The 27,745-nt window shown below is 44.5% G+C and overlaps 1 protein-coding gene and 1 pseudogene across 1 annotated transcript in view; one reads left to right on the plus strand and one right to left on the minus strand.

The window, feature by feature from the left end:
• Nucleotides 1-297: 297 nt before the first annotated feature.
• Nucleotides 298-3,457, plus strand: LOC110527130 (transcription factor Sp5-like; annotated as a pseudogene).
• Nucleotides 3,458-5,911: 2,454 nt separating this feature from the next.
• The window catches only part of LOC110528116 (rho guanine nucleotide exchange factor 25), a 38,448-nt gene continuing 16,614 nt past the window's right edge, over nucleotides 5,912-27,745 (minus strand). The window contains exons 2-16 of the mRNA XM_021609937.3: nucleotides 19,465-19,805; nucleotides 19,144-19,245; nucleotides 15,023-15,150; nucleotides 14,580-14,646; nucleotides 14,248-14,351; nucleotides 13,771-13,840; nucleotides 12,621-12,710; nucleotides 12,068-12,160; nucleotides 11,562-11,612; nucleotides 11,266-11,343; nucleotides 10,814-11,005; nucleotides 10,551-10,731; nucleotides 9,532-9,734; nucleotides 9,182-9,313; nucleotides 5,912-7,225 (exon numbers count right to left, since the gene is read on the minus strand). Coding sequence (XP_021465612.1) covers nucleotides 7,109-7,225; nucleotides 9,182-9,313; nucleotides 9,532-9,734; nucleotides 10,551-10,731; nucleotides 10,814-11,005; nucleotides 11,266-11,343; nucleotides 11,562-11,612; nucleotides 12,068-12,160; nucleotides 12,621-12,710; nucleotides 13,771-13,840; nucleotides 14,248-14,351; nucleotides 14,580-14,646; nucleotides 15,023-15,150; nucleotides 19,144-19,245; nucleotides 19,465-19,805 — 1,949 coding nt within the window. The 3' untranslated portion in view covers nucleotides 5,912-7,108. The remainder of the gene's footprint in view (nucleotides 7,226-9,181; nucleotides 9,314-9,531; nucleotides 9,735-10,550; nucleotides 10,732-10,813; nucleotides 11,006-11,265; nucleotides 11,344-11,561; nucleotides 11,613-12,067; nucleotides 12,161-12,620; nucleotides 12,711-13,770; nucleotides 13,841-14,247; nucleotides 14,352-14,579; nucleotides 14,647-15,022; nucleotides 15,151-19,143; nucleotides 19,246-19,464; nucleotides 19,806-27,745) is intronic.

Consider the following 27,745-nt stretch of genomic DNA (forward strand, 5'->3'; position numbering starts at 1 on the left):
TGAATACAATTGACAAATAACTTCACAATGGTTATTGACTCCTGAGTGAAATATGGTGTCATAGTTAACTAGTAAGGAAAGAAAATGTATAAAAATGCCAGAATAAAGACACAATCAAAATAAACAAAAGGCCATCATTGATTTAAAGCAACAGTGAACAACATCATCAGTTTGAAATTGAATGCAAAAGAGAAATGTCCTGTTGGTTGTCATTGAGATTAGGATGGGACGGGATTGTTATTTGCTGCTATGCAAATATCACTTGACACCTCTTGGAGGGCTCTTTGAAGAGACAAAATGGTCACCGTTGTAAACTGTTGTGTCTGCATTTGCAATAAGATTAGACATGGCCTTCACTTGAACCCGGGGAGGGAGATCTTCGAAAACCATTAGTTTGATTGATTTTCAGACGGTATTGATTCTGTATTATTATACAGAATCAAGAAAGAAACAAAAAAAGAAAGAAACAAAACAATTTCCAAATACTTGCAATGAAATAGTAGTAGACCACCTATTATAAAAAGATAAATTGTGGATATTTCTCTCTCTCTCTCGCTCTGTTTATTTCACTTTGTATATTCACTTTATATATTATCTACCTCACTTGCTTTGGCAATGTTAACACATGTTTCCCATGCCAATAAAGCCCGTGAATTGACTTGAATTGAATTGAATATTTGTCCATTAGTGAAATCAGGCTAATTCGGCATAAAGAAAAAACATTATCCCAGATGTTCATATAGCCTACACTACTGTAGCCTTTATGTAACCGATGTGAAATGGCTAGCTAGTTCGCGGTGGTGCGCGCTAATAGCTTTTCAATCGGTAGACGTCATTTGCTCTGAGACCTTGAAATAGTTGTTCCCCTTGCTCTGCAAGGGCCGCGGCTTTTGTGGCGCAATGGGTAACGATGCTTCGATAGTGGCTGTTGTCGATGTGTGCTGAGCTCAGGTAGGGGCGAGTGACTGAAGCTATACTGTTACATATATACTATATGCTGCAAATACTGCATCCAAAATTACACCGTTTTTTTTTTTACTGTAGTAATTTTAGCTGCAGTTAGTGGGCAGTATAACTGCAGTATGCTGCAGTTATTCAGTTTCAAAACTGCAGTAAAAGTAAGGGTAAATTATTCAGGTAAACCATATAGTGAATGTCTATGTCCCTCGCCCCTCCTCTCTTTCTCGCTCGGATTCGATTATGCTGAGCTGCAGGGGACCAGGCAAAGGCCGGTCAAGTAATCGGGAGAAATGAGCACCATTCTCAAATCAAATAGTAATCGAACATTTTGTCAACAGGGCAGCATGGTGCATCGCCCAGCTCTTTTCCATAAAATAAATGTTATAATTTTTCTATTAAAAAAAATTGGCAAGGAAGATAAAGCGTTTAGGCCTAATATCAAAACCAATCACCTTTGGATGAGAAAACACAAAATCCTAATAGTTATGCTACTACATGTGCTTAATTACATCACATTTGTTTTGAGCAGATTTAACCGTGGGTTTTAACAGGGCGCTTGGCTCAAGCCCGGGAGGCAGCCCGGTTTAAAATCGAATGCAATCGATTTAACTTTCAGCCAATGCAAAACACGCCAACACTGGCACCCGGGCGAGATTAATCTAACCCTCTCAAGACAAGGATGCAGAAGGGATACCGCCGGAGCACGTATTTTGGAATTAATAATTCCTTACAATCCATTTTTTTGAATCCACTTTTATTTCTTCACAACAATATAAAACACGTTATGAGGTTTATTTGTTTGTCTTCAGAAAATTAGACTGACTTTGGATGAGAATTGAGACACAGCAAAATCCCGTTTTCTAGATTTTGTTCCGGTGCTGCACTTGTGCTGAGACCAGTTAAAAAACTACGTTGGCCGCAGAAGCGCGCAAAAGTCATGGCCGCATTTCCGGGGACCGACCACTTTCTAAACCATTTCTTACAGACGAGGAAAATGTTTTTAGTGGAATTTGGTATGGGAGAGTCATTTCACAGTTAGCCTTCTTCAGAGTACATTTTGAAATTGTCAAGTGCAATTATTGATACATTTTCTCCTAATATATTTATAGGAATTCGTCTGGATTCATTTGTTAGCAGCAGTATTTTACCTTAAAATATTTACTCTATTTTAGTTAATAAAATACATTGACTACATCAATAAAATTATAACATATATTTTAGAAATAGAGATGTAGAGGTCACAGTAAAAGGTCACCACTGTTCTATAGTTTCTCTATATTATCACATTAGAAAGAAGTCTAAGTTCTGTGTTATCACTATAATATCTTGATTTTGTATGTGGCTTTTGCTCAGGAATATCTAATTCAATAGTGTACAGCATGTCTAACATCCATTCTTTCTATACCCCATAGGACCGCACACCCAGCTCCTCTCCTGAGAACGGACCCCATCCCATCTCCTCCTTCCTGGCCAGACCCTGTGGCCAAGCCCGGCTGGGGGGCAGTGGACTGCGGCAGGAACGGCCACACTCATCCTATGAAGGGATCATGAGTTCCATGACTGGGATGCTTCAGCTATTGGGCAGTGAAGTGTCCCAGAGCTCCAGTCTAAGGGTCCAACAGGTGGCAACTCTGACAGTGCCAAAACGTAATTTTCCTGGACACGTCTAGAGCGGACTGGACCTTCACCCCCATCCCCACCAGCACCACCACCTCCATGAGCTGCCTCTCACCCCTCCTGCTGAGCCCTCCTCCACCCCGGCTGCCTACACCGTTGAGCTCCCTCCAGTGAAGATGCTCGCTCCTCAGGTCCAGGTTAGCTCTCATACTCCATACTTCCACCCCCAGCACAATGGTATGGGGGAGAACTTCCTCCAAGGTTCCACAGAAAGACGCCCCCACCACCCTGGTCGGCATACAGAGGAAGGTCAGCAGTGGTGGATATTACCCCAGACCACCAGCAGCCCCCATGGTCATCAGCAACCTCATGGCCAGACCCACCATCACCACTCTCACCCCTTTGCCCTGGGCAGACAGCTGGTGTTGGGGAACCAGCCTCAGATTGCAGCCCTCCTCCAAGGCTTCTCCAAGTGCCTGCTGGGCTCCACATGCTGCTGCAGGCACCGCAAGTGCCCCAACTGCCAGGCCTCACACATCTGCCACTTGCCCGAGTGTGGCAAGGTGTACAAGAAGACTTCCCACCTGAAGGCCCACCTGCGATGGCATGCCGGGGCGCGACCTTTCGTCTGCAGCTGGCTCTTCTGCGGGAAGAACTGCACACGCTCAGACGAGCTGCAGAGGCACCTGCGCACACATACTGGGGAAAAGCGCTTTGGCTGGCAGACGTGTGGGAAGAGGTTCATGCGGAGCGACCACCTGGCAAAACACGAGAAGACCCACCAGGGGGGAGGGGCCACGACAACCAGGGCCCCCAACAGGAGGCTCCACAGCCACAGGGTGGCACCAGAGGACCAGCCAGGAACATCAAGAAGGAGTAGAGAAAATACAAAAAGCCAAGTGAATCGCGGTCAGTGTGTGTTTTATGGTGTGTTTTATTGAGAACCCCAGCTCCTGTCTCTGTGTGTGTGGAGTTCAGGCCATGAGACCCGCAGAAAGACAGAAGGGCCAGTGTGGAGACAGAGTCGAGGGCAGGCCAATGGCCTTTCTCTGGAGAAAGAGACTTCTTACACAAACTTTTACACCATCAAACCATTGTCATGACAACATGTTTGTCATGGTCATTGTAGCCAGCATTGTCCACTCCGCCAGCAGGAGGCCTGTGATCTTCAGAGGCTGTTCTGTTCAGCATGACTGCCTGTGTGGAGATTGGCAATAAAAGCAGAAGAGTTGTGGTGGTTGAATATTCCTTTCTCATGGACCTCTAATGGAGATAACTGGTCTCAGAGACCAAAGACATCAGGGAGGAAGTCAGAATACAAATCATTTTGGAAATAATGCTGTAATGCTGTTTACAATGGCTATTTTCATTCAGTCTGCCAGTAGAGAATATCTGAATGCGGTGTTATGGTTTTCAATAACACCACACTAGAATGTATTGTACTAATTCATCCTTAGAGGAAGGACCACATTCTCTTTTGGATAAGTACAAAGTAGCGGTTTATTGGGCTTATTTCTTAAGTGTGTATTTTTGGGACATTTGTATTGATATCATACAATGTATTGTAAATTAATTGCATATATTAGTCGATTTAGCATGATGCACAGGATAACTGACATTAATTGTAATTTGGTTGTCAGAAAGCCAAAATAATAGTGACTCAATTAACACTGATCTACATTACATGAGTATAAAATCAGAAAGAATCAAAACTATGTTTGAGTAAAACAAACTGTTTGAGCTTGGTTTCATTCAAATAAAACAATAAAAGACTGAACACTTTCAGTAATGTCACGGATTCCCCCGGTACTGCTGCTCATTCCGTGCACCAGCTTCTGAGGTCTACGTCACCGGACTCTAGGCGTCAATGAACTGCTTCATTACGCACACCTGGTTCCCATTCCCCCTGATTAGCAATTGTATATGTGCCCTCTGTTCACCATTGTTTTGTTTGGTTGTTGTTCCCAGGTCCGTTGGTCTTGTGAGTACCTGTACTTTGTTTCGGCTTTTGCCCTGCGTGTTTTGTGTTCTCATTATTACGGGTCTCGTCCTGTGCATTGTTGTTATGGGACTCGTCCTGTGCATTCTTACGGGTCTCGTCCTGTGCATTGTTGTTATGGGACTCGTCCTGTGCATTCTTACGGGTCTCGTCCTGTGCATTGTTATTATGGGTCTCATCCTGTGCATTGTTATTACGGGTCTCGTCCTGTGCATTGTTATTACGGGTCTCGTCCTGTGCATTGTTATTACGGGTCTCGTCCTGTGCATTGTTGTTATGGGACTCGTCCTGTGCATTATTACGGGTCTCGTCCTGTGCATTATTACGGGTCTCGTCCTGTGCATTATTACGGGTCTCGTCCTGTGCATTATCACGGGTCTCATCCTGTGCATTATTACGGGTCTCGTCCTGTGCATTATTACGGGTCTCGTCCTGTGCATTATTACGGGTCTCGTCATGTGCATTATTACGGGTCTCGTCCTGTGCATTGTTATTACGGGTCTCGTCCTGTGCATTGTTATTACGGGTCTCATCTCATCTTGTGTATTTATTAGAGGTTGTACCTCGCTCTTTTGTTTGGGTTACATCCCTGTGTTTTTGTATGTTTGTTTTGGGATTCGTCCCTGTGCCTTTTCATGGCATGTTGTATTTTTGGGTCGAGTATTGAAGCCCCCTTTTCAAATCAAATCACATTTATTTATATAGCCCTTCGTACATCAGCTGATATCTCAAAGTGCTGTACAGAAACCCAGCCTAAAACCCCAAACAGCAAGCAATGCAGGTGTAGAAGCACTTTTACATATTCCTGCGCCTGTCTCCAATCACTTCTACAACATGACAAGTAATGATAACTCAAGTGATTGTTTGGCCATTTTGTCAACTGTTGTCAATTACTGTTGACAATATATTTGAACATGTGCGTGAGCATCTTCTATCAGGTAGCCATCTATCACCAAGTGCCCTATTTTGAGCATTTAAAGTTGTCCCTCAACTCACCATTTTGAGGAAGCTAAATACCTGTAGTATTTTTCCAATACCCTCCCAAAGCCTGTTAGGTAGGCAAAATGAACCACATGGACGCTAAACAAATCACCAATGGATGTGAAACGTTATTGTTTAGTTTTATACAGAATAAATTGAATTACTCTTGCTTAGTGGTGCTATTGTTCACTTTTGTATTGTTCCTGTGTGGTGGAAGTATTCATCTCAAAGGCAACAGCTAGTGTTGACTACGTGAAGGAAATGGTCATTCTGGGAATTTCCAGGATATTCAAGTCATCTCACTATCAGTTCATTTTCGGCAGTCTTATAACATAACCAAGACCAGAAGTATGATGGGGGGAGAAACAGCAGCAGTGTTTCATAAACGTTGTTTATTGATATGATCTCACAGCAGATTATTTACATTCATGATGACACTGACAGATGAGCACGCCCTCTATCGGTGTCCCCTTTTCCTCTCTCCTTCAGAGTTTGGAGTGGGCTTTGTATGAGTTTACGTGTGTTTTCTTCAGATAACGTTGGAACAATGGCAGGGTTAAAGTGGCCCCTTAAATGAAGGGAAAAGTATGCAAACCGAGCAACACAGTAATAATGGATAGAGTAGACAATCATGACTGCTCAAGCCCTGGACAAATTCAGTCCCACAATCAAGCTCAAATAGTTCTCCAGCCCACAATGTCAACACTCTTGACCCAAAGGCTGCTTTATGAAATGGTGGTGAGGATGAATTCAGAATAGGAGGATAGCTATTTAGGAAGAGGGACAGAGAATAGATATGGCATTACCTCCCCACTGCTGTTTTACTTTCCTTGTTGTGCAAAGTGATCAAATCTGTCACACATAGCAGTAGCATAATGTTAATATGGTCCCCGTGTTTAAGAAAAAGCAACATGAAAGGGCTGGCGGCTTAAGTGGTAGTTCCCAAATGTCTATTTCTATACGAAAACAAATGGTGTTAAGCGTGTCACCATATGAGTGGTACTGTACTGTAGAAACGGTTTGCAGTGTGAATAGCAACCGTTGCGCACACACACACACACACACACACACAGAGAGAGAGAGAGAGAGAGAGAGAGAGAGAGACACCATTGGCTACTTTTCCTTTTCTCTCACAAACACCAGAGGGCTGCATTCCTGCTTCACTTCTCGCATCACAATAGTAAGTACAGGTTTCAAAATAGTAGAAAATGTAATATGACAGAAATACCAACAAAAAAATCATAATTAGAAGCTAGAGATACCATAGTAATTATAATATAATGTTATTAGGGCAATCACAAGAGTTGTGATAGTGAAACTGTCTGAACTAACCCCGCCCCAGGCCTGTCCTGAGTGGAACCAGGTTAACCAGGGCTCTATCAGCCTGCCCCTCATTCGCTAGAGAGTGAAGGTTACACTAGGTACAGATCTAGGATCAGCTTCCTCATCCCCCAAACCTAACCTGGGGGAAATTCTAAACTGACCTAAGATCAGCGTCTAGGGGCAACTTCACCCTACACCCCTTCATTCAGGCTGTGAAGTCAAAGGTTATCAGCACTCATGCTCATGCAGAGAGAGTTCAGTTAGCTGATCCAGGTTGCCTGAGCGATGCGATGCGTAAGTCCCTCCCTCCCCCGGCATGGCTCCATGGTAACAGACAGTACCACCCTGAGAAGACCAGAGTAGACAGAGGGAGCGTGTTCAGTTACATACACATAGTGGAGTCATACCTGGGGCAAGAGGCCTAATATGTCAACTTTTATATCAAAGCCTTTATTACATATTCCGTTTGGACATCTGTGCAGTCTCTGAGTCATATTCCGAATGAAAGTCTGTATCTGCTCCTGAGTGGTACGGGGGTCTAAGGCACTGTATCGCAGTGCAAGAGCTGTCACTGCAGTCCCTGGTTCGTATCCAGGCTGTATCATGTCGGGCTGGGATTGGGAGTCCCATAGGGCGGCGCACAATTGGCCCAGCGTCATCCAGGTTTGGCCGGGCTAGGCCGTCATTGTAAATAAGAATTTGTTCTTAACTGACTAGCCTAGTTAAATAAAAAAAAATCTGTTACAAGAAGACCTGTATATTGTGTATAGGAGGAAGTTGGTAATTGCCTTCCTTACTGTCGCTGAGGGGTTATTGGAATATACTTTAAAGTTACATTATTTCTAGTGGATTCGGAGTTCCTTTGTTTCCTGGACCACATGCATATCCCCACAGTGAACTGAGCTCTTAATCTCAGAGAGATGGAGAGACAAACACACAAAGAGAAATTGAAACCCTACCTAGCCTTGCAAAGAGGAAAGACAAAGATGATGGTATGTTGAATGGTTATAAAGCAAGATCCTATCCTTACATCAACCCTGGATGGAGACAGGAAGGGAGAGTGACACAACAGTTTGAACTCACTCAGCCTTCACACAATGCTATCAGTCCTCTCACCTTCTCTATATCTATTGTAGCATACATCTCTTTCCAAACACAAAGAATAGTTTCAAATAGCCCTCAACCCACTGACAGGACTACACTTTTTTCCAAAGGCCCCAAAAGTTCCCTATCCCCCTGTCTGCATCTACCAGAGAGAGAGGAGGAACTAAATGAAGTGTGGAAACAGGCAAGACAAGCCTCTGATAAGAGCCCTGAAATCAAACCCATTTCCTCCTTTTAATGGGGAGAGTCTGGCTAAATAAGATAAACCACCAGTCAGGGCACTGGGCTAGTTATCCCTGGGAACTGACTGGAGAACATTGGGACAAAGGAATGTTTTTAACCCCTGAGCCTATCCAAAACTGACTAGGGATCAGATTGTCTGCTGAAGATGACATCCTCAGAGTATTCTGACTTGGGATCAGTGGGACTCGACAGCAATCTATATGGTTTCTATAGTATTTCTAGGAACTGACCACAGATCAATATGACAGCCAGCCAGGGTGCCATTAGTAGTGTAACCCCAGCTGGGAACAACAACAGGATATCTCCATTCGGACAGAGGATAGGACTGGCCCAGTCATTTCCCTCTAGCACTGGCAACCACGACAACCCGGGCCAATGGCCAGGGGAATAATATGATAAAACAGTAAAGAACCTGGGAAAGTGCTGAGTTATTCCCCTCATCCTAACCGTAGAAGAGCTATTTATAAACTAAACTATTCACTGATCTGTAGTGATGAGAGAGTTCATGGGAGGTTAATGACAGATATCCGGCACATTTTTATTTAATTAGGCAAGTCAGTTCAGAACAAATTCTTATTTACAATGAAGGCAACACTGGGCCAATTGTGCGCCGCTCTATGGGACTCCCAATCACAGCCAGTCGTGATACAACCTGGGATCGAACCAGGGTTTTTAGTGACACCTCTAGCACTGAGATGCAGTGCCTTAGACCACTGCACCACTCAGGAGCCCAAATGGCAGTGAGTCCTAAGTTAACTCAGACTTTCCCGTACTGTAAATCATGCTTTGATTATATTTCTGTAGAAATGTGTGGTTGCTCTCAAAATAGGATTTGGTCAATGTGGATAGCAGTTGTGAATTGTCAGAATCTTGCAAGATACTATATCACTGCTATACTGCGAGTGTTGGAGTCAGTGGGTTCTCATTGTATTTCTCTGCAGTGTGGTTGAATACCTGTAAGCTGTGCTGGGTAGGGGGGCACAGGCCGTTGGACACCCCCTGGCAGTGCCTGACCTCTTGGGACAAGGTGAGCTTCAGAGGGAGGTGAGAGGGACGGGGTGTTGCAGGGCTAAGGTACAGTGGGGACTAAAAGAGGAAAAAGGAGGGGTGAATAAGAGAAAGACAGACAAGAGAGAGAAATAGAGAGAGAGAAATAATTAGGTAATTAGATTAAATGTATTCTTACAATAGTTTTAGCAGCTACTGGTATCTTCACTTTCTGTGGTCAGCATCCCAAATGGCACCCTATTCAATAGGGCTCCAGTTCCCTACTATGTAGGGAATGGGGTGTTATTAGTGCCTACCTGTGTGTCTGCAGTGGGTCCCTGGCTGGGCAGGTGCAGGGAGGGCAGAGAGGTGTTGTAGGAGTGCAGGTAAGGTAGCCGGTGGCGGTCAATGGAGGCCGAGGAGTGGGGTCGCAGGCCAGAGGTCGTTGCCACGGGCGCCCTCATGGCTCGTCCCAGGCTGTTGGACTCCCTTCGCTGGTACTCTATGGGAGACTGGAGAGCTATGGACCACAGGAGATGGGGAAGGACAAGATGTTAGTTGTAGGGAGAATAAGTGAGACACAATCATGCAGTTGATGCTTAACCAATGGTACTATTTATTTGTTTATTGAGCATCTATAAATGTATCCATCAATTTACAGTGTTGCTCCCCTATTGTAAATACTTAATTAACACAGCTTAAAAATATCCTGAAATGTTTCATCATATTTTCAAACATACACTGAGTTTACAAAACAGTAGGAACACCTTCCTAATATTGAGCTGCACCCCTTTTGCCCTCAGAACAACCTCAATTCATTAGGACATGGACTCCACAAGGTGTCGAAAGGGTTCCACAGGGATGCTGGCCTGTGTTGACTCCAATGCTACCCACAGTTGTGTCAAGTTTGCTTGATGTACTTTGGGTGGTGGACCATTATTGATGCACACGGGAAACTTGACACAAACCAGTGCGCCTGGCACCTACTACCAGACCTCGTTCAAAGGCACTTCAATCGTTTTTCTTTCCCATTCACTCTGAATAGCACAAATACACAATCCATGTCTCACTTGTCTCTAGGCTTAAAAATCCTTCTTTAACCCGTCTCCTCCCCTTCATCTACACTGATTGACGTGGATTTAACATTTAACAGATCATAGCTTTTTTTCATTCTCCAGTCACTCACCTGTATTCACCTGGTCAGTCTGTCATGGAAATGTTTTGTATACTTGTGTGTGTAAACATCAGATAAAAAAGTGGTACACTAAATAGGGAATAGGATGTCATTTGGAACACATGATGTATGTGGCCCTGGTCCAGCTGTCAGCAGCAGTACCGTTGAGGAAGTTCCTCTGTGTCTCCAGGATCTGGACCACGTCGTTGACCCAGGCCCTTCGCGTCTCAGGGGACGATGCCTGTAGGACGAAGCGTGTCACGCTCCCATCAGGCCCGCGGGACGTCAGGACCAGACGACATGGGTCCTCTTCAGAGTGGTCCTCCACACCCAGACAACTGAGCTGCAGTAGAGAGAGAGGCACAAGGGTCACACACACACACGCGCACAGAAACACAAACACACACAGTACTCACCATTCTCACCTTGATGCTGTTTTTAAAGGTGTACCCTGGCAGAGAGAAGCCCTTTTTCCTGTCGATTGGCTCACTGATAATGACCAGCTGTTCAAACAGGAAGACACGCCTCTCCTTGGCGCGGGACAGGAAGCTGCTGTCCTGCTCACTGACTGTAAAGGTGTCCTGCTGGAGCAGCTTCCCCTGGGCTGTGATCTTCCCCTGAGAGAGAGACCCCCATAAGATAGAAAGAAAAACACTCATTTGAGTCATTTAGCGGACACTCTTATCCAGAGCAACTTAAAGTAGTGAGTGAATACATTTACATACTTTTTGTACTCATCATGTATAATGTTTTTGTTTGACAAGTGATATAATCAAAATGGTTTCCACCTGTTTTCAGTAATCTCATACATGCTTGCCAACTGTGCTAGAAAACACAACATCACATGGAGAACAGCGTCTGGTGTCTGATATCTCACCTCAAAGCCCTGCAGCCTGCCCACATTCATCATATCATTACAGCGCTTGGGCACGAAACACGTCACCTCCACCGCTCTCTGTGGGTGAGAGAAGAGGGGTGGAGATGGAGAGAAAGAGATGGTGTGGGATAGACAATTATGGTTTGCAACTTAATACAGTATTTTTTTTTTCTCGTTCTCCAACAGAGCTGTGTACATGAGAGAACTCTCTGTGCAGTTCACAGTAATATCACAAGAAAGTATTGGAAATGTTTTGACCATGACTGTTTGTACCATGGTTTTGGGAGAACTCTCACCTCCAGCTCTGAGGTATCCCTTCCTGCTTTGGTGTAGTACTTCAGGAAGTCCTGAGGGAGCCAATCAGAGAATAGTTACTGAACGTTTCGGAGTGATTTCTGAACAAAATGGGACTGTACTGTATCTTGTGTTTCATCATGTAAGAGCGACATATTATCCACTGTGAGATTAGTGAGCTGATAAGAGGACTTGGGGACTCTTGGGACAAAAGCTTTCAACATTCATCTCTAAATCACAGTAAAAGCTCCCACAATGCTGGGGGGCAGAATGCTTATTCTCCAGTCACTCACAATTTGTCTTTCTTCCTGCCTTTCTCTCCATCTCTTCCAGTGACAAGTCATTCAATACAGCTCCATTTCACGATGACTCAAATCAGCTAGGGCTAGATGACATCATGCTAATTATACCAGTTATTTTCCATATTCCAGAGGGAATTCAAACACACGTATACGCACACAGGCAGACGCACTTAGACAAGTACACATGCAGATGCAAACACACACACCTTGAGCAGTAGTTGATATTTCATGATCCTCTGTACTGGTTTGATGAGCAGGTCGTTGAGTTGTAGTCTGTGGCCCAGCTGCTGCCTCAGCTCCTACAGAACCAGACAGGTTAGCTCCTCATAGGACACACACATAACTAAGGGCATCTTTGGGTCAGACAGACAGAACCCACTGAACAAAAATGGATTGAATCAACGTTGTTTCAATGCCATTTAAACGAAAAAAAATGTATGTGATGTTGAATCAACATGGAAAACTGATTGGATTTTCAGAAAACATTTTTTTCACATTGAATTCAAGTTAGTTGACAACTCAACCAAATGTAAATCAAAACTAGACGTTGAAATGATGTCTGTGCCCAGTTGGAAGACATACAGAACAAAGGGCAGGTTCGGGTCAGTCAGACATAAAGAGACATAGAATTAGCACTTAAGATACAAACAACCCAAACCAGAGTTAGAGAAATAAGAGGAATTAGGCTAGAATGATGCCTGAGTGTGATTCAACTGCTCTTAAACTGTCCTTGTCGTTGTGCTGTGAAGAGTCACTCACCTCGAAGTAGGTCTCCATATACTCTGAGACAATGTGCTCTGACTTGGGCTTGTTCTGACAGTACACTACGTACATGTGGAGACGCCGCTCCTAGAGGTCCAAAAACAAACACAGAGATGATGAGAGCTTTACCAGATGGTGGCGCCTGTGGTCCCTGTGTGTGAGAGAGCTAGTGTGAGCAGGTCTGTGTGTGTGTGTGTGTGTGTGTGTGTGTGTGTGTGTGTGTGTGTGTGTGTGTAGGCTAAATGTCTCCGCCGTTGTGGACGCTTTAACCCTCTTATTCCTCTAAGTTTGACTCCGTTCTCCTTCCCCTCCAGGCCCTTTTGAAGTCTGTTAAATAAGAGCAGGAACTTTGCCTTATTAAATGGTTCCGGCAGCTTGGGAAGAATCCTTTAATTCACTCGTGCTTAATTAAACTTGCTGGACTAATGAAGGAACAGAGAGGGAGCGAAAGAGAGACAGGGAAGTGGGAGAGTGAAAGAGAGAGTATGTGCATGTGTCTATAGAAGATAATGTAAGAATGTGTGTATGTGTGCATGGACGATTTCCTGCCATGGTTTTGCTTTTCTCACTCGGCCGAATTTTTTCTGTGAGATCCTGACCTTCACACACAAACCCAGCTGTTTGTGTGTGTGCGCGCACGTTTGTGTGTGTGCGTGTGTGCACGCACGTTTGTGTGTGTGCACTAAGTACAAACACAGCTGTTTATTTGCTTTGAATGTCATTTATCTGTCATTATGGCTCATTTGTTTCTGGAGTTTCACAAACAGCCTGGCGTTTGAACACTGGCTCTTTGTAACTGGACCTGTTAGCTGACCGTAGCACAGTACAAAGCCCTGTAGGACAATTATGCCTGCACTTATTATTATTCTACTGGCTTTCGCCTCTCCTCTCCTCCAGGCAGCCTGAACGATCAAGACACATCTGGATGGCAGTGAGCCAGAGACAGGGACAGTAAACAGTCAGTACTCTGAAGAGACCAGGACTTCTTACCAGACACACAGAGGGACACCCTGGAACTTCATTCCAAATACAAGAAAACAGAATCAAAGACCATGTAAGGGGCTAGGTTGTCATGGTGTGTCCGCAAACAAAGAGTTACACTTATGCAAACACAAACACTCATTTGCACACACACACACAGACTCACATGCTTGATGAAGAGTTGGGCCAGTCTGTCGGGCTCTGACACACACTTCTCCAGCTCCCCCAGGAGATAGCTGTGACACACAGAGCAGAGGGGAGGGTTGAACACCAATATACACTTGTCTACACACACACAGGCAGAGGGTAAGAGACACACAGATACACACACAACTATACACATGGAAACAGATACACACACAACTACACACATGGAAACAGATACACACAGAAACACAGAAAGATCGAGAGAAACAGATCCGACAGGTTTTCCCGAGACCACACACACACACACACACACACACACACACACACACAGGAAATATCTGACAGCCATGTGGATTCAGTGTGAGAGCATCAGACTTATATGATACGTGCTGATGAACATGCTCCAGTCTCAGTGAGCTCTCACACATACACTCTTCACATAAACAGCGCTCAGTATTCACATTCACACACGTTTAGCCAAGAGCGTGAGACTTACTCTTTATGCCAGTCATAGATCTGGTGGATGTTCCCGAACACTATCTTGTCTTTGCCCTTCAAGTCCTCTGGAATCCCTTGAGTGGCCATGCTGGCCATGTAGCCCTGGGCAAAGTAGAAGACACACACATCCTACCTCAGGACAGGAAATACTGCTACTTCACAGGAGGGCATCTGGCTATAGTCATCATTGTGTAATATGGTAGAGACAATAACATAACTTCTATGGAATAACAGAAAAAATAGTATTTTTTCAGACTAGGTTCTTTATATCAAAAATAGCTGATAGGGGGGTCAGCATAAAAAATGTCACATGATCGATTTGTCACACACCTCTACTATGAGGCCCAGGTCGTCCACATACAACTTCTCTGTCTCTATCAGCTCTGTCAGCACATATCTGAGAGCGAGAGAGAGAGATGAGTTGGCTGTAGTAATAGAGGGCAGCCATTAAACAGTGTCTTCTCTCATCACAGTGAGGGATGGGGTTCTCCCAGAGTGGAGCCAGCACTTCCACCACACCGTTAGCTCTCATCAGGACACAGCATACAGAATTACATCCCAACTGGAACCATATTCCCTATATAGTACACTACTTTTGACCAGGGCCCTTAGGGAACAGACTGCCATTTGGGACAATGGGACTTAATGACTGCAGCACCAGGAGCACTTAGATGCTGCATTATACTGTGGTGGAAAACTGACAGTCCATTAATGGGATAGGGACCATAAGACTGGACACATTGTGGGTTCACGTGGAGGTCACAACCACCTACATGCTCTTCTCTAAGGCACTCCTCCTGTCCTCCTCACTGTCCATGGTGGCTGACCATTGGCTGGTCGAGTCATCAATCAGGGAGGAGCCATCTTCTTCTTCTGGGAGAATAGTGGAATAATGATGGTTCTGAAAGAAGAGGGTGGAGAGGTGAGTTCATACATGTATTCACTCCAGGTCTGTTGACTGTAAGCATATGTCTGCTATACAAAGAGAGCATAGAGTCCAGGCCCGACAGACAGTTCATGAATTGGACCTATGGCTGGTAGCTCCTAATCCAGGAAGCAGACGTCCATGGGAAGGGGAGGGAGGAAGTAGGGAGACTCCTCAGGACAAGGCCAGCACCCTGTAGGCTGTTCCAAGAGGGAGACTACTCAGGACAACTCCAGCACCGTTTTGGTTGTTCCAGGAGGGAGACTCCTCAGGACAACTCCAGCATCCTGTTGGCTGTTCCAGGAGGGCGACTCCTCACAACTTATCCCCTCTGAAAAAAACTGCCTGCTGTGACATTTAGTCCACACCCTCTGTACTCTGATAGCAATAAGCACTTTTCCATCTCTTTTCCTTTCTCTCTTTCTTGCCTAGGTGATAGCAGGCTGAAATGGCAAGAGAGTAATATTTCAAAGAATAAATAAGTCTTCATCTCTTAATAGGAATAAGAATGTAATCTTCTCTTTCTAAGACTTCAGCCACCCTTGTATTTATCTGTACCACCGCTCAACCCACCGCTCAAATGGGTGCTGATAGCCACAGCACGTCTGCCTCATGCTTCCTCGTATCCTAATGTTACCACCCCCAGGCAGCCCACAGACAGTATGTCTATTCACCAGTACCTAAGCTATGCTAAAGGGATGGCAGAGCTCCTGGTGGAACTAGTGAGGTAGCCTATTCATGGCAGCTTAGCTCAGGGTCATCTCTTCTGACCGTGGAGGGGAGGTAAAGGCAACGGGCAGAGCTTTGAGTCCAAAAGATTTACATATTTATTGACCCTCATGGAGAGCTTCAGTGGTTAGAATGTGTCATGGGGTGTAAAGGCTGGAGTTTCAGTAAGAGTTAGGAGGGGGGAGGGAGTGAGAACATTTCCAGCCTGGCCATTCCCTCTAGCACTTCCTCAAGCCCCCCCCCCCCCTCCATTTCCTCTGCTTCCTTCCCGTAAATTATCCAGTCTCTCTAAGCCTGACCGAGACTCACCCAAGACCCTGTTCTGAACTCCAGTCCCCCTCTACCTCCCTATTCCCTCCCCTTGACAGCCTCCCCTGGTTTCTCTTCTTTCCCCCATTACCCACGTCTCCCTCAACCCCTCTCTACCCCTACCTCTGCTCCCTAACCATGTTATATCCAGCATCCCTGTAGCTCTTTCTCTAACACCCACATCTTAGTCTTCCCCGGACCTCTACTCTACTAACCCCCCTCCACCCACCCCTCCAGCCCTCCACCCCCAGCCCTGACCCTGTTTTCAACTCCCCAGTGAGTCTGTGGACGCAGTAGGCTGTCCGGGGCTGATCTGCTGCCTCGGTGCTTGATCACATCCAGATGCAGCCTGGAAAATCCCACAGGATTGATCCCACTGAGCAGGGCTTTCTTAAAGGTTCTTTAGATTTAAAGTGGTGAGAGTTTTTCCTGATTGTTTGAGGGCGAGAGCGTGTGTGTGTGTGTGTGTGTGTGTGTGTGTGTGTGTGTGCATATAATAACTGATAAGGCAAAGTTGTTCTTTGAAGGTAATGTTTGGGTGAATTGGAGTTACTGCCAGATACTGTACACTGAATATACTGTACAGCATTCCCAGTGACTATGTATTTGCGGGGGAAACTGTTATGTTTTATAAACATTAGCTATACTAATTTAGCATACTCCTCTGGTTTGTTTGATGACTCTAGCATTGCTTATGTGCTCTGTTTGAATGTTAATGCTCTAATTTCCAGGATTTTTGCATTAACCAATAGGCGGTTGCCCAGCAACAGTGGTATCTCAGGTTACATGAGGAGAGACTTGATGTTTTCTGACCTTACATCTATTTATGGTTAATTCTCCTCTGCTTTCTCTGTTGTTCAGAATTCTATTTCTCTCTCTCTCTCTCTCTCTCTCTTTCTCTCTTACTTTCTTTTGTTATCTCTCTCTCTCTCTCTCTCTCTCGCTCTCTCTCTCTCTCTCTTACTTTCTTTTGTTATCTCTCTCTCTCTCTCTCTCTCTCTCTCTCTTTCTCTCTCTTTCGCCACCTCCCCCCACTCTCTCCTTATTGAATATTGATGGGGGTTTTAAAGGGAGTTGTTTCAGGCTCAGTGCCAGTGTTTGACTAACAGGGAAACGAATGCTCTGACAGCTGTAATATCTCTTTGTTCTCTAAATCTCCACAGAATCAGCCTTTGTGTACAGAACTCTAACAATCAAATTGTATTTGTCACGTGCTTAAAACAACAAGTGTAGACCTTCCCGTGAAATGCTTATTTACAAGCCCTTAACCAAGAATGGAGTTTTATGAAGAGTTAAGAAAATATTTAATAAATAAACTAAAATGAAAAAATATTTTTTTTAAAGGAATGCAATAACAGTGCCTTCGGAAAGAATTCAGACCCATTGACCTTTTCCACATTTTGTTACGTCACAGCCTTATTCTAAAATATATATATTTTTAAAGAATCATCAGCAATCTACACACAATACCCCATAAATGTATACAAAAATAGAAAACACATACCTAATTTACATAAGTATTCAGACCGTTTGCTATGAGACTCTAAATTGAGCTCAGGTGCATCCTGTTTCCATTGATCATCCTTGAGATGTTTCTACAACTTGATTGGACATGATTTGGAAAGAAACACACCTGCCTATAAAAGGTCCCACAGTTGACGGTGCATGTCAGAGCAAAAACCAAGCCACGAGGTTGAAGGAATTGTCCGTAGAGCTCCGAGACAGGATTGCGTCGTGGCACAGAGCTGGGGAATTGTACCAAAACATTTCTGCAGCATTGAAGGTCCCCAAGAGCACAGTGGCCTCCATCATTCTTAAATGGAAGAAGTTTGGAACCACCAAGACTCTTCCTAGAGCTGGCCTCCGAGCCATACTGAACAATTGGGGGAGAAGGGCCTTGGTCAGGGAGGTGATCAAGAACCCGATGGTCACTCTGACAGAGCTCCAGAGTTCCTCTGTGGAGATGGGAGAACCTTCCAGAAGGACAACTATCTCTGCAGCACTCCACCAATCAGGCCTTTATGGTTTAGTGGCCAGACGGAAGCCACTCTTCAGTAAAGGACACATGACAGCCAGCTTGGAGTTTGCCAAAAGGCACCTAAAGACTCTCAGACCATGAGAAACAAGATTCTCTGGTCTGATTAAACAAAGATTGAACTTTTTGGCCTGAATACCAAGCGCCATGTCTGGAGGAAACCTGGCACCATCGCTATGGTGAAGCATAGTGGTGGCAGCATCATGCTGTGGGGATGTTTTTTAGCGACTGGATTGAGGGCTCCAGAGCGCTCAGGACCTCAGACTGGGGCGAAGGTTCACCTTCCAACAGGACAGCGACCCTAAGCTCACAGCCAAGACGACACAGGAGTGGCTTCGGGACAAATCTCTGAATGTCCTTGAGTGGCCCAGTCAGAGCCTGGACTTAAACCCAATCGAACATCTCTGGAGAATCCTGAAAATAGCTGTGCAGCGACGCTCCCCATCCAACCTGACAGAGCTTGAGAGGATCTGCAGAGAAGAATAGGAGAAACTCCCCAAATACAGTTGTGCCAAGCTTGTAGCGTCATATCCAAGAAGACTCAAGGCTGTAATCGCTGCCAAAGGTGCTTCAACAAAGTACTGAGTAAAGGGTCTGAATACTTATGTAAATGTGATATTTCAGTTTTTTATTTGTAATAAATTAGCAAACATTTCTAGAAACCTGTTTCTGCTTTGTCATTATGCAGTATTGTTTGTAGATTGATAAGAAAGAAAAGAAATTGGGGTAAGGCTGTAACGTACAGTAACAAAATATGGAAAAAGTCAAGGTGTCTGAATACTTTCCGAAGGCACCGTGTACAGGGGTTACCGGTACCGAATCAATGTGGGGGGTACAAAAGGCTGCAGTGTCCACTGTCTGCTCTGTTTGTGTGTGTGTATGTGTGTAATCCTTACCAGACTGTGTGTATCCCTGTCCTGTAGTAGGTCAGATAGGTAGCTGTGACAGAGAGGGTGTGTTGGAGAGTACGTCGCTGGACTCACCAGGCCATCATTCCCCTGCACAACACACAACATACACAATATGACACACATACACGCACTCGCACACGCACACATACACACATACACACACATACACACGTAATCTATTCACATTACTTGGGCATTCATATTAAGTCATTGGAGTCAGGGGTTTGTCCTGAAGTGATGTTATCACAATCTTTTATAAAAACCTCTGTGTGGATTCCAAGGCTATAGTAGAGAGTAATGCCTCACCAAGTCCACATCAGTGCAGGGGAGGATTGTGTAGTTCTCCCCCTGCTCCAGAGGCCTTCCAAGGGCTTGGCCGTTAGGGAGGAGGGGAGAGGGATGCTTCCCATCCAGCCTGTGGACCTGCCTGTCCTCCTTGTATCCCCCTCCTCCTTTCACTCCTCCTCCTCCCCCCACGCTCAGCTTGCGGACAGGGTTGGTGAGCCACTTCTTCAGGGCACTGACGGAGTGCCGTGACTCCCCAGGGGAGGAGGCCGAGCAGGGGCTGGAGATGCCAGAGGCCTGGTTGGCCACAGAGCCTACGGATGGAGTGATGCTGCCCTCACTGCCGGCCACAGAGTACGACTCTACAGGGGAGACAGAGAGAGAGAGGTTTTGGTTATTCAGTTATTGAGGTAATTTAGTCCAACTTGATTTAAGCACAGGTTTTTCTATTGGTTACTTCCTTAGAATACCTTGAATTTATAGACTAATGTATTAACAGTACTCAATTTCCCAGTACCAGCTTTAATACCACAGCAACCAGGCCATTTACTGCTTTCTAACCCACACAGAGCTCTCATGTGGATATTGCCTTACCACCTCACAAAAATGTGCTTAAATGATCTGTTTTAAGCCAATAAAGTATTTATACCAATGTAGCATAGGGAGTCAACTGCCGGGCCGAAATAAACCACATTTAATCAACAAATCCACAGGTGGAAACTCGCTTCACAGTACAAAGAAAGAAACAGAAAGAACAAGATACATTGGCTCGGACACTGTTTATCTACAGCGGTGCTGTGTGTGTGTCTGTGTCTGTGTGTCTGTGTGTCTGTGTCTGTGTCTGTGTCTCTGTGTGTCTGTGTCTGTGTCTGTGTCTTTGTGTCTGTGTCTTTGTGTCTGTGTGTCTGTGTGTCTGTGTCTCTGTGTGTGTGTGTGTGTGCGTGTGTGTGTGTGGTGGGGGGATGGGGTGGGGGGGGGGGTAGGAGGCATTCTTAACTAAGCTATGGAGAGAGCTGTTGATTAGACGTCCTAAAATAGTTCACACGCGACAGATGACACAGCCATCGAGTCAGCCTGCCGATGTGATATCATCACTGAGAGAGAGGCAGGAAGAGGAGGAACAAGAGTGTGGAGTGGGTCTGCAGGGAGAAAGGGGTAAACATATTGGAGGAGGTTTATGTTAACACATACTGTATATGTCCTCAAAGAGAGTGTGGATATGAGTTTTAAACTCATGCCGTGTTGGGTTGAGCCCGGCCCACCCTGTCTTCTCTCTCAGGGGGTAAGGAGTTGGTGTTTACAGAATGGTATACACTGGCTGACCCCACTGTATATTTGGATTCCAGTGAGACATTGTAATGACAGTGAAAACGAGGAAAGGAAGAGGTACTAAGGGGAAAAGGAGTGAGAAAGAGTGAGAGGAATTGAGAGGCAGGAGGTGGAGGGACGAACACACAGTAAAATAGTTTGAGAGGAGAGTTTTCTTGGGAGACTAATGAGGCCTTGAGAAAACACATCGTCAGCAAGAGCAAGCTGACTGAGACACTCTGTCTGTAAGTCTGTCTTGTAGTGATGGAAAAGCAGCTGATGTAAATCATGACAGCCAAAGCCAGCCCCGATCACTCATTCTATCCTAACCATTGTTTCCTGTACTCCTAACTTAGCATTAGTGGGCTAATACAAGTGCTGTCACTCACTCACACCACAGAATGAATTCCATTAACGAAGCCTTTAGACTATGGAAAAGAGTATGATCTCAAACACACGGCTCTGATTAGGAAGCCCCAACATTAACGTTTGATTTTGTTCTGCTGATCTTAGCAGTGGTTTAAGCTCTTTGTGGCTCTTTGCTGCCACTTTGGCCACCTCCCAGACTCCTAACTATGTACCGCCAGCATATTGATTTAAGCTGTAATCATAGAAATGGGGTATCAGTGGCCCAGAGAAAAGCTGAGACAGATCTTCTGTAGAAGTCTGACATAGCCATTTTTAGGAGACACCGCATTGGCGGTTACACTGTTAATAACATGGCCATTTCTCTGGTACTGGTCACTTTTAATTTATACCCAGCTAGCACATTTGGTTTCTTGGAAGTTGTGGAAATGTATGTTTTGGTTTCACATTGGTTGTGGGAATGAAGCCATACGTTTCCTGACCGTTAAAACTGAACGTTTTTTTAAAGTGGAGATTTCATCTGTTCAGGGATCTTTTATTTTTAGGTTGCAAGGAGGTTCTGAGAACGTTTTACTCTGGTTCCTTGAAAGTTTTCCTGGGAAGTTTTATTAATGCTCTGAGAACAGAAACTGTAGGTTATTTTGAGTTTCTTTTAAACTTCCTTTTACTAAATATTTCAATACGAGTTTTAATAACACTGCTATCTTATTTTCGGTTAACTTTTTTTTACTCCAATCAGAGATAGGACACATGGAAATTAATTTCCTTGGGCTTTAATCATGCAAACACATTTATTTTTTATTGTGACACGACAGCAGTGAGATTCAAACCTACAATCTTCTGTTTTCTATCCATGAAATTAGTCCACTGCATCATCATGATGGAGCTAGAATACAATGTTTCTTTACACATACATTCATTTTGGTCTATTCAAACAGACTCCATTTCAAAGGAAACAAGCACACATTAAGATGTGTGGCCAATTAGAGGGCAACACACCTGAACACACTTAACAAGATTGAGGATCGAGAGAGTTTTGTTGATGCTGAGAACGGAATGTATTGTAAATGTTTTTACAGTGCATTCAGAAAGTATTCAGACATTACATTACAGCCTTATTCTAAAATTAATTAAATTAATTGTTTTCCTGATCAATCTACACACAATAGCCCATAATGACACAGCAAAAAAAGGTTTTATAATTTTTTGAAAATGTATTTAAAATAAAATGCATAAATACCTTATTAACATAAGTACTCAGACCCCTTGGTATAAGACTCAAAATTGAGCTCAGGTGCATCCGGTTTCCATTGATCATCTTTGAGATGTTTCTACAACTTGATTGGAGTCCGAGGCACACACCTGTCTATAAAAGGTCCCACAGTTGACAGTGAATGTCAGAGCAAATCCTAAGCCACGAGGTCGAAGGAATTGTATGTAGAACTCCAAGACAGGATTGTGATGAGCAACAGATCTGGGGAAGGGTACCAAACATTTCTGCAACATTGAAAGGCCCCCAAGAACTCAGTGACCTCCATCATTCTTAAATAAAAGAAGTTTGGAACCACCAAGACTCTTCCTAGAGCTGGCTGCCCGGCCAAACTGAGCATTCGGAAAAGGGCCTTGGTCAGGGAGGTGACCAAGAACCCGATGGTCACTCTGACAGAGCTCCAGAGTTCCTCTGTGAAGATGGGAGAACCTTCCAGAAGTACAACCATCTCTGCAGGACTCCAACAATCAGGCCTTCATGGTAGAATGGCCAGACAGATGCCACTCTTCAGTAAAATGCGCATGACAGCCTGCTTAGAGTTTGCCAAAAGGCACCTAAAGGACTCTCAGAACATGAGAAACAAGATTCTCTGGTCTGCTGAAACCAATATTGAACTCTTTGGCCTGAATTTCAAGTGTCATGTCTGGAGGAAACCTGGCACCATCGCTACGTTGAAGGATGGTGGTGGCAACATGTTGTGGGGACATTTTTTCAGCGGCAGGGACAGGGAGACTAGTGAGAATCGAGGGAAAGATGAACGGAGCAAAGTATAGAGAGATCCTTGATGAAAAGCTGCTCCAGAGTGCACAGGACCACAGACTGGGGCGAAGGTCCACCTTTGCACAGGAAAACGACCCTAAGCACACAGTCAAGACAACGCAGGAGTGGCCTCGGGACAAGTCTCTGAATGTCCTTGAGTGACTCAGCCAGACCCTAGACTTGAACCAAATCAAACAGCTCTGGACAGACCTGAAAACAGCTGTGCAACAACGCTCCCCATCCAACCTGACCAAAGATTGGTTCACATCCATAGATCTGAAGGATGTGCTTTTTCATTTAGTCATCTTCAGGATTGGTGGGTCCCCTGAGGGACAGTTGAGCTAATGTTGGCTAATGTGAATAGCACAAGGTTGCAAGTAACAAGAAATTCCCTGGACATATCTGATATTGGCAGAAAGCTTAAATTCTTGTTAATCCAACTGCACTGTCCAATTTACAGTAGCTATTACAGTGAAAGAATACCATGTTATTGTCTGAGGAGAGTCCACAGTCTTGCAACATTTTGAACAGAAATACAATGGTTCATTGGATCAGTCTAAAACGTTGCACATACACTGCTGTCATCTAGTGGCCAAAATCTAAATTGCACCTGGGCTGGCATAATACATTATGGCCTTTCTCTTGCATTTTAAAGATGATGGCACAAAAAAAGTTTTTTTTTCCTTGTATTATCTTTTACTAGATCTAATTGTTTATATTCTCCTACATTCCTTTAACATTTCCACAAACTTCAAAGTGTTTCCTTTCAAATGGTACCAAGAATATGCATATCCTTGCTTCAGGTCCTGAGCTACAGGCAGTTAGATTTGGGTATGTCATTTTAGGCACAATTTTTTTTAAAAGGGGCGGATCCTTAAGAGGATCATTTATACAGCCTTCCCACAGACAAGGTTTCATTTTGAGGGTGTGGCCTACAAGTTTCTGGTCCTGCCTTTCGAGCTGTCCCTAATCCTTGCACCTTTTCTACAGTTATGTTACGTTTGATGCTGGAGCGCCGAGATACGTGTCAAAATCGCTAAGCAGTGTACTTCGAAGCAGTGTGCCGATGACTGTATCATTTTATCGGAAGCACGTGATCAATGACGTCCAAAGCTTAATTTCCTTGAACAACCACCTGATTGGTTTGGTATCAGTGGGACAGCATCTATAATCATGTGGCTGCTCTAAATACTTTTGACCAGCAGGTGCCACTAGTGTACACTGTGCTGATCAAAGCCTGGAGTAATTAACCTATTTCAACGCAATTGTCTGAAAAACCCCAATGCTTCAGGAAGCTTAGTTTCCCTGTCATTACTTTTCTATGGTGGTGGAAGCGGATTTTGCACCGGTGGGGCTTATCTGGACGATTGGCTGTAATTGAGGGAACAGGTGGAACTCCACACTGCCACACTAGTTTTCCGTATTCAGCCTCTGGGGTTCACAATGAATCACAAGAAAAGCTGTTTTGACTCTAGCTCAGCATCTGGGACTTGTTCTGAACTTGGTTCTGAAGCATGCATTTTTGTCGCAACAAAGAGGGTCGCATTCCAGCTCTGTCTGGCACAGTTTCAGCTGGGGAACTCGGTGCCTTTTCGTTTGTGGCTGCAGTTATTTGGTCTGATGGCCTTTATGACAGCTGTGGTGCATCTGGGACTGCTGTGTATGCATCTGTTTCAGAGCTGAGTGATTGCTTCAAGTCTGGACGCATCTCGCCACTGACATCGGTTGCTCATGGTATCCCTGTCGTGCCTAAGGGCGTTGGCTCCTTGTAAGGTCAGATAACAGGACAGTGGTGCACATAAACAGGCAGTAAGGATGGGGTTTCTCTCTTTGCTGAACCTGGCCCATTATCTGCTCTTATGGAGCGGGGGGGGGGGGGGGGGGGGGGTCGTATCTCTACGGAGTGGAGACTGGTGGTTGTCTAGATATGGGACCAGTTAGCCAGGGCTGACATAGATATTCACTCATTGCGAGAAAATGTGCATTGTTGTCTGTTCTTCTCAATGGGGGAACTGGGCACTCCGTTGGGAACGGATGCTTTGGCATGTCAGTGGCCTCGGACCCTGCTCTATGTGTTTCCTCCGGTGGACTTGATTCAGGCCACCGTAGATAGTGTCCGTCAGGAGGGTCTGTTGTTGAATCTGGTGACTCAGACCAGTGTCTAAGCCTATGTCACCAACCTGGGACCTGGCTTTGGTCCTGGATGTTCTGTGTAAGCCTTCGTTTGAACCACTGGAGTCTGTGGTGCTGAAGGTCCTTTCCTACAATAATGCCCTGCTCATGGCCTTGGCATCGGCCAAGCGCGTTGGAGATCTCCACACACTATCAGTACAGCATTCCTGTTTGGAGTTTGTTATGTCCGAATGCAGCTTTTGCTCCCAAGGTTATGCCTATTTCTTACAGGTCCCTGGCTTTTGAGACAGAGCACCTCCTCCGTTTGCTTCCTGTGAGCAATGGAGGTTGAAATAAGTGCATGGAACTATGAGATAGCCTAGCCCTAGGCCAATGTAGCAGTAGGCCTATAACTTCCTTGACAACTAAGTAAAAATACATAAAGCCAACAAATAAAAATAGATGATGAAAATGCAGGTTCTTTCAATCACATTCACCTCTTTACTCTGCCTGTCTGCCTCCCTTTGTATCTGTCTTGACTTGAACTATCGCTAGTGAAGTGCAACACCGTATTAAATCAATCAACTGAGTGAGCGTCCAGCCCAATGTCTGTAGCCTATACATGAGAGTCTGGCCCGAAGCTGTCCCTAGCGAACTTGTAACATTGTAGCAGCTAGCCTATTCCAGTGAGCTCGGGACATACACATCTGTTTTTGCCCAAAGGAAAATATGTTCAGGTGTTTTATGACGTTTCCACTGAATATATGGGATCCTCAGAGCATGGCATTTTGCTATTTTATACTAAGGCCTGGTGATTATCAAGGGGGAGAGTGTTGGAAATATTTTTCAAATAGCCTAGCCTACTGTGAGGAATGGATTTTATTTGAAAAAACTGACTTCGTTGACTTACATGCTGACCAGACCGGATACGTCACTTGTGTGAGCGTCGCAAAATAAATTTAGAAATCCATGTTATTCAATTATTGCACCTGCACTGCTCTCGCCCGCCAACTAGCGTCTGCAATGCCAAGGGCTGAAATAGAAATCCTTTCTCTTTCTGACGCAGATCACGTTGCAAGTTCTTCCTCTCCCATCTCCTCATTGGTTTATAGAAGCGGGTACCCATGTGCCATCTCCTCATTGGTTATACCCACGTGGGTGATTGAAAGGCTAAATGTTTTGCCGGTTGTCGTGGTAATACTATGAAAGTGTAGATGCCAATCACCATATAAGTTCCAAGATGAAATAGCCTGTAAGGAGGAGAGATGACAAGAAATGATTCGGTTGGCCGTTTTATGTGTGGATTAATTGTTGGAGTAGAGGACCTTGTGCATTTCAGGTAAAATAACAAATTAGCTAGCAAGTACAAGCTAAATTGCCATACATGTTTAATGCTTTTCGACCTCTCCCCAAATTAATGTAATTGGTTCAGAGTTTGTTTTGATATTTTGACCTGCGTGTCGTGATCGAGTTTGGTGTAGGGGGACAAAATAAATTTATGCACGATAGTGCACAATGGAGCATGCGCAGCAGGTTTGGGTTCCGTGTTACTGTGTGAGATGAAGAAAAAATGACTGAGAATCTCAGCTTATTAGTGGTGGTGAGTTAAGTCAATAAGAAATCAGACAACGCCAAATGGGTTCTTTCATACATTTGCTCGCAGCAGGCTAGTTAGTCTACTTCTGTGCATGCTCAGGTGCGCACGCTGAATCAACATTAAGAGGACAGAGAAAACAGACACATCCTCATTGCTCACAAGAAGCGCTCCAAACAAAAGACAATGACAAAATTCGGGGAAAAACATTGTAAATGACAGTATGAAATAAACCAAAACGTGTTACTCACAAGTGTAGCAGGTATTGGGACAAATACACTTATATGTGTATTAAAGAAGTACAAAGTTAAATATTTGGTCCCATATTCTTAGCAGGCAATGACTACATCACGCTTGTGACTCTACAAATTGTTGGATGCATTTGCTGTTTGTTTTGGTTGTGTTTCAAATTCTAATGTGCCCAATAGAAATTCATGGTAAATAATGTATTGAGTCATTTGGAGTCCCCAGCTGAAAAATGCTAACCTCCCCTGTTATTGTAATGGTGAGAGGTTAGCATGTCTTGGGGGTATGATATTTGTGTGTGTGTAACTTTCTTACTCATCATTATTCACGATTCATTAAGGATAATCTGTTATCATAGTAGCATCCACAAATGTCCCAAGCATGATGTAGTCATTGTGTGCTATGAATATGGGACCCAATACTTTACTTTTTTCTACTTTAATGCACATAAGTGAATTTGACGCAATAATATGCTTGCAGGAGTGCAGAGCCAAAACAACCAAACGTGTCACTGTCCCAATACTTTGGAGCTCACTGTATCTTTAGGAAGCCCTTTAATTCAAATAGATGAAACAAAAATAGAACTGTTTGGCCATAATGACCATCATTATGTTTGGAGGAAAAAAAGGGGAGGCTTGCAAGCTGAA

The sequence above is a fragment of the Oncorhynchus mykiss genome, chromosome 7 (assembly GCF_057628025.1).
Source record: "Oncorhynchus mykiss isolate SJ-2025 chromosome 7, ASM5762802v1, whole genome shotgun sequence".
Lineage (NCBI taxonomy): Eukaryota > Metazoa > Chordata > Actinopteri > Salmoniformes > Salmonidae > Oncorhynchus > Oncorhynchus mykiss.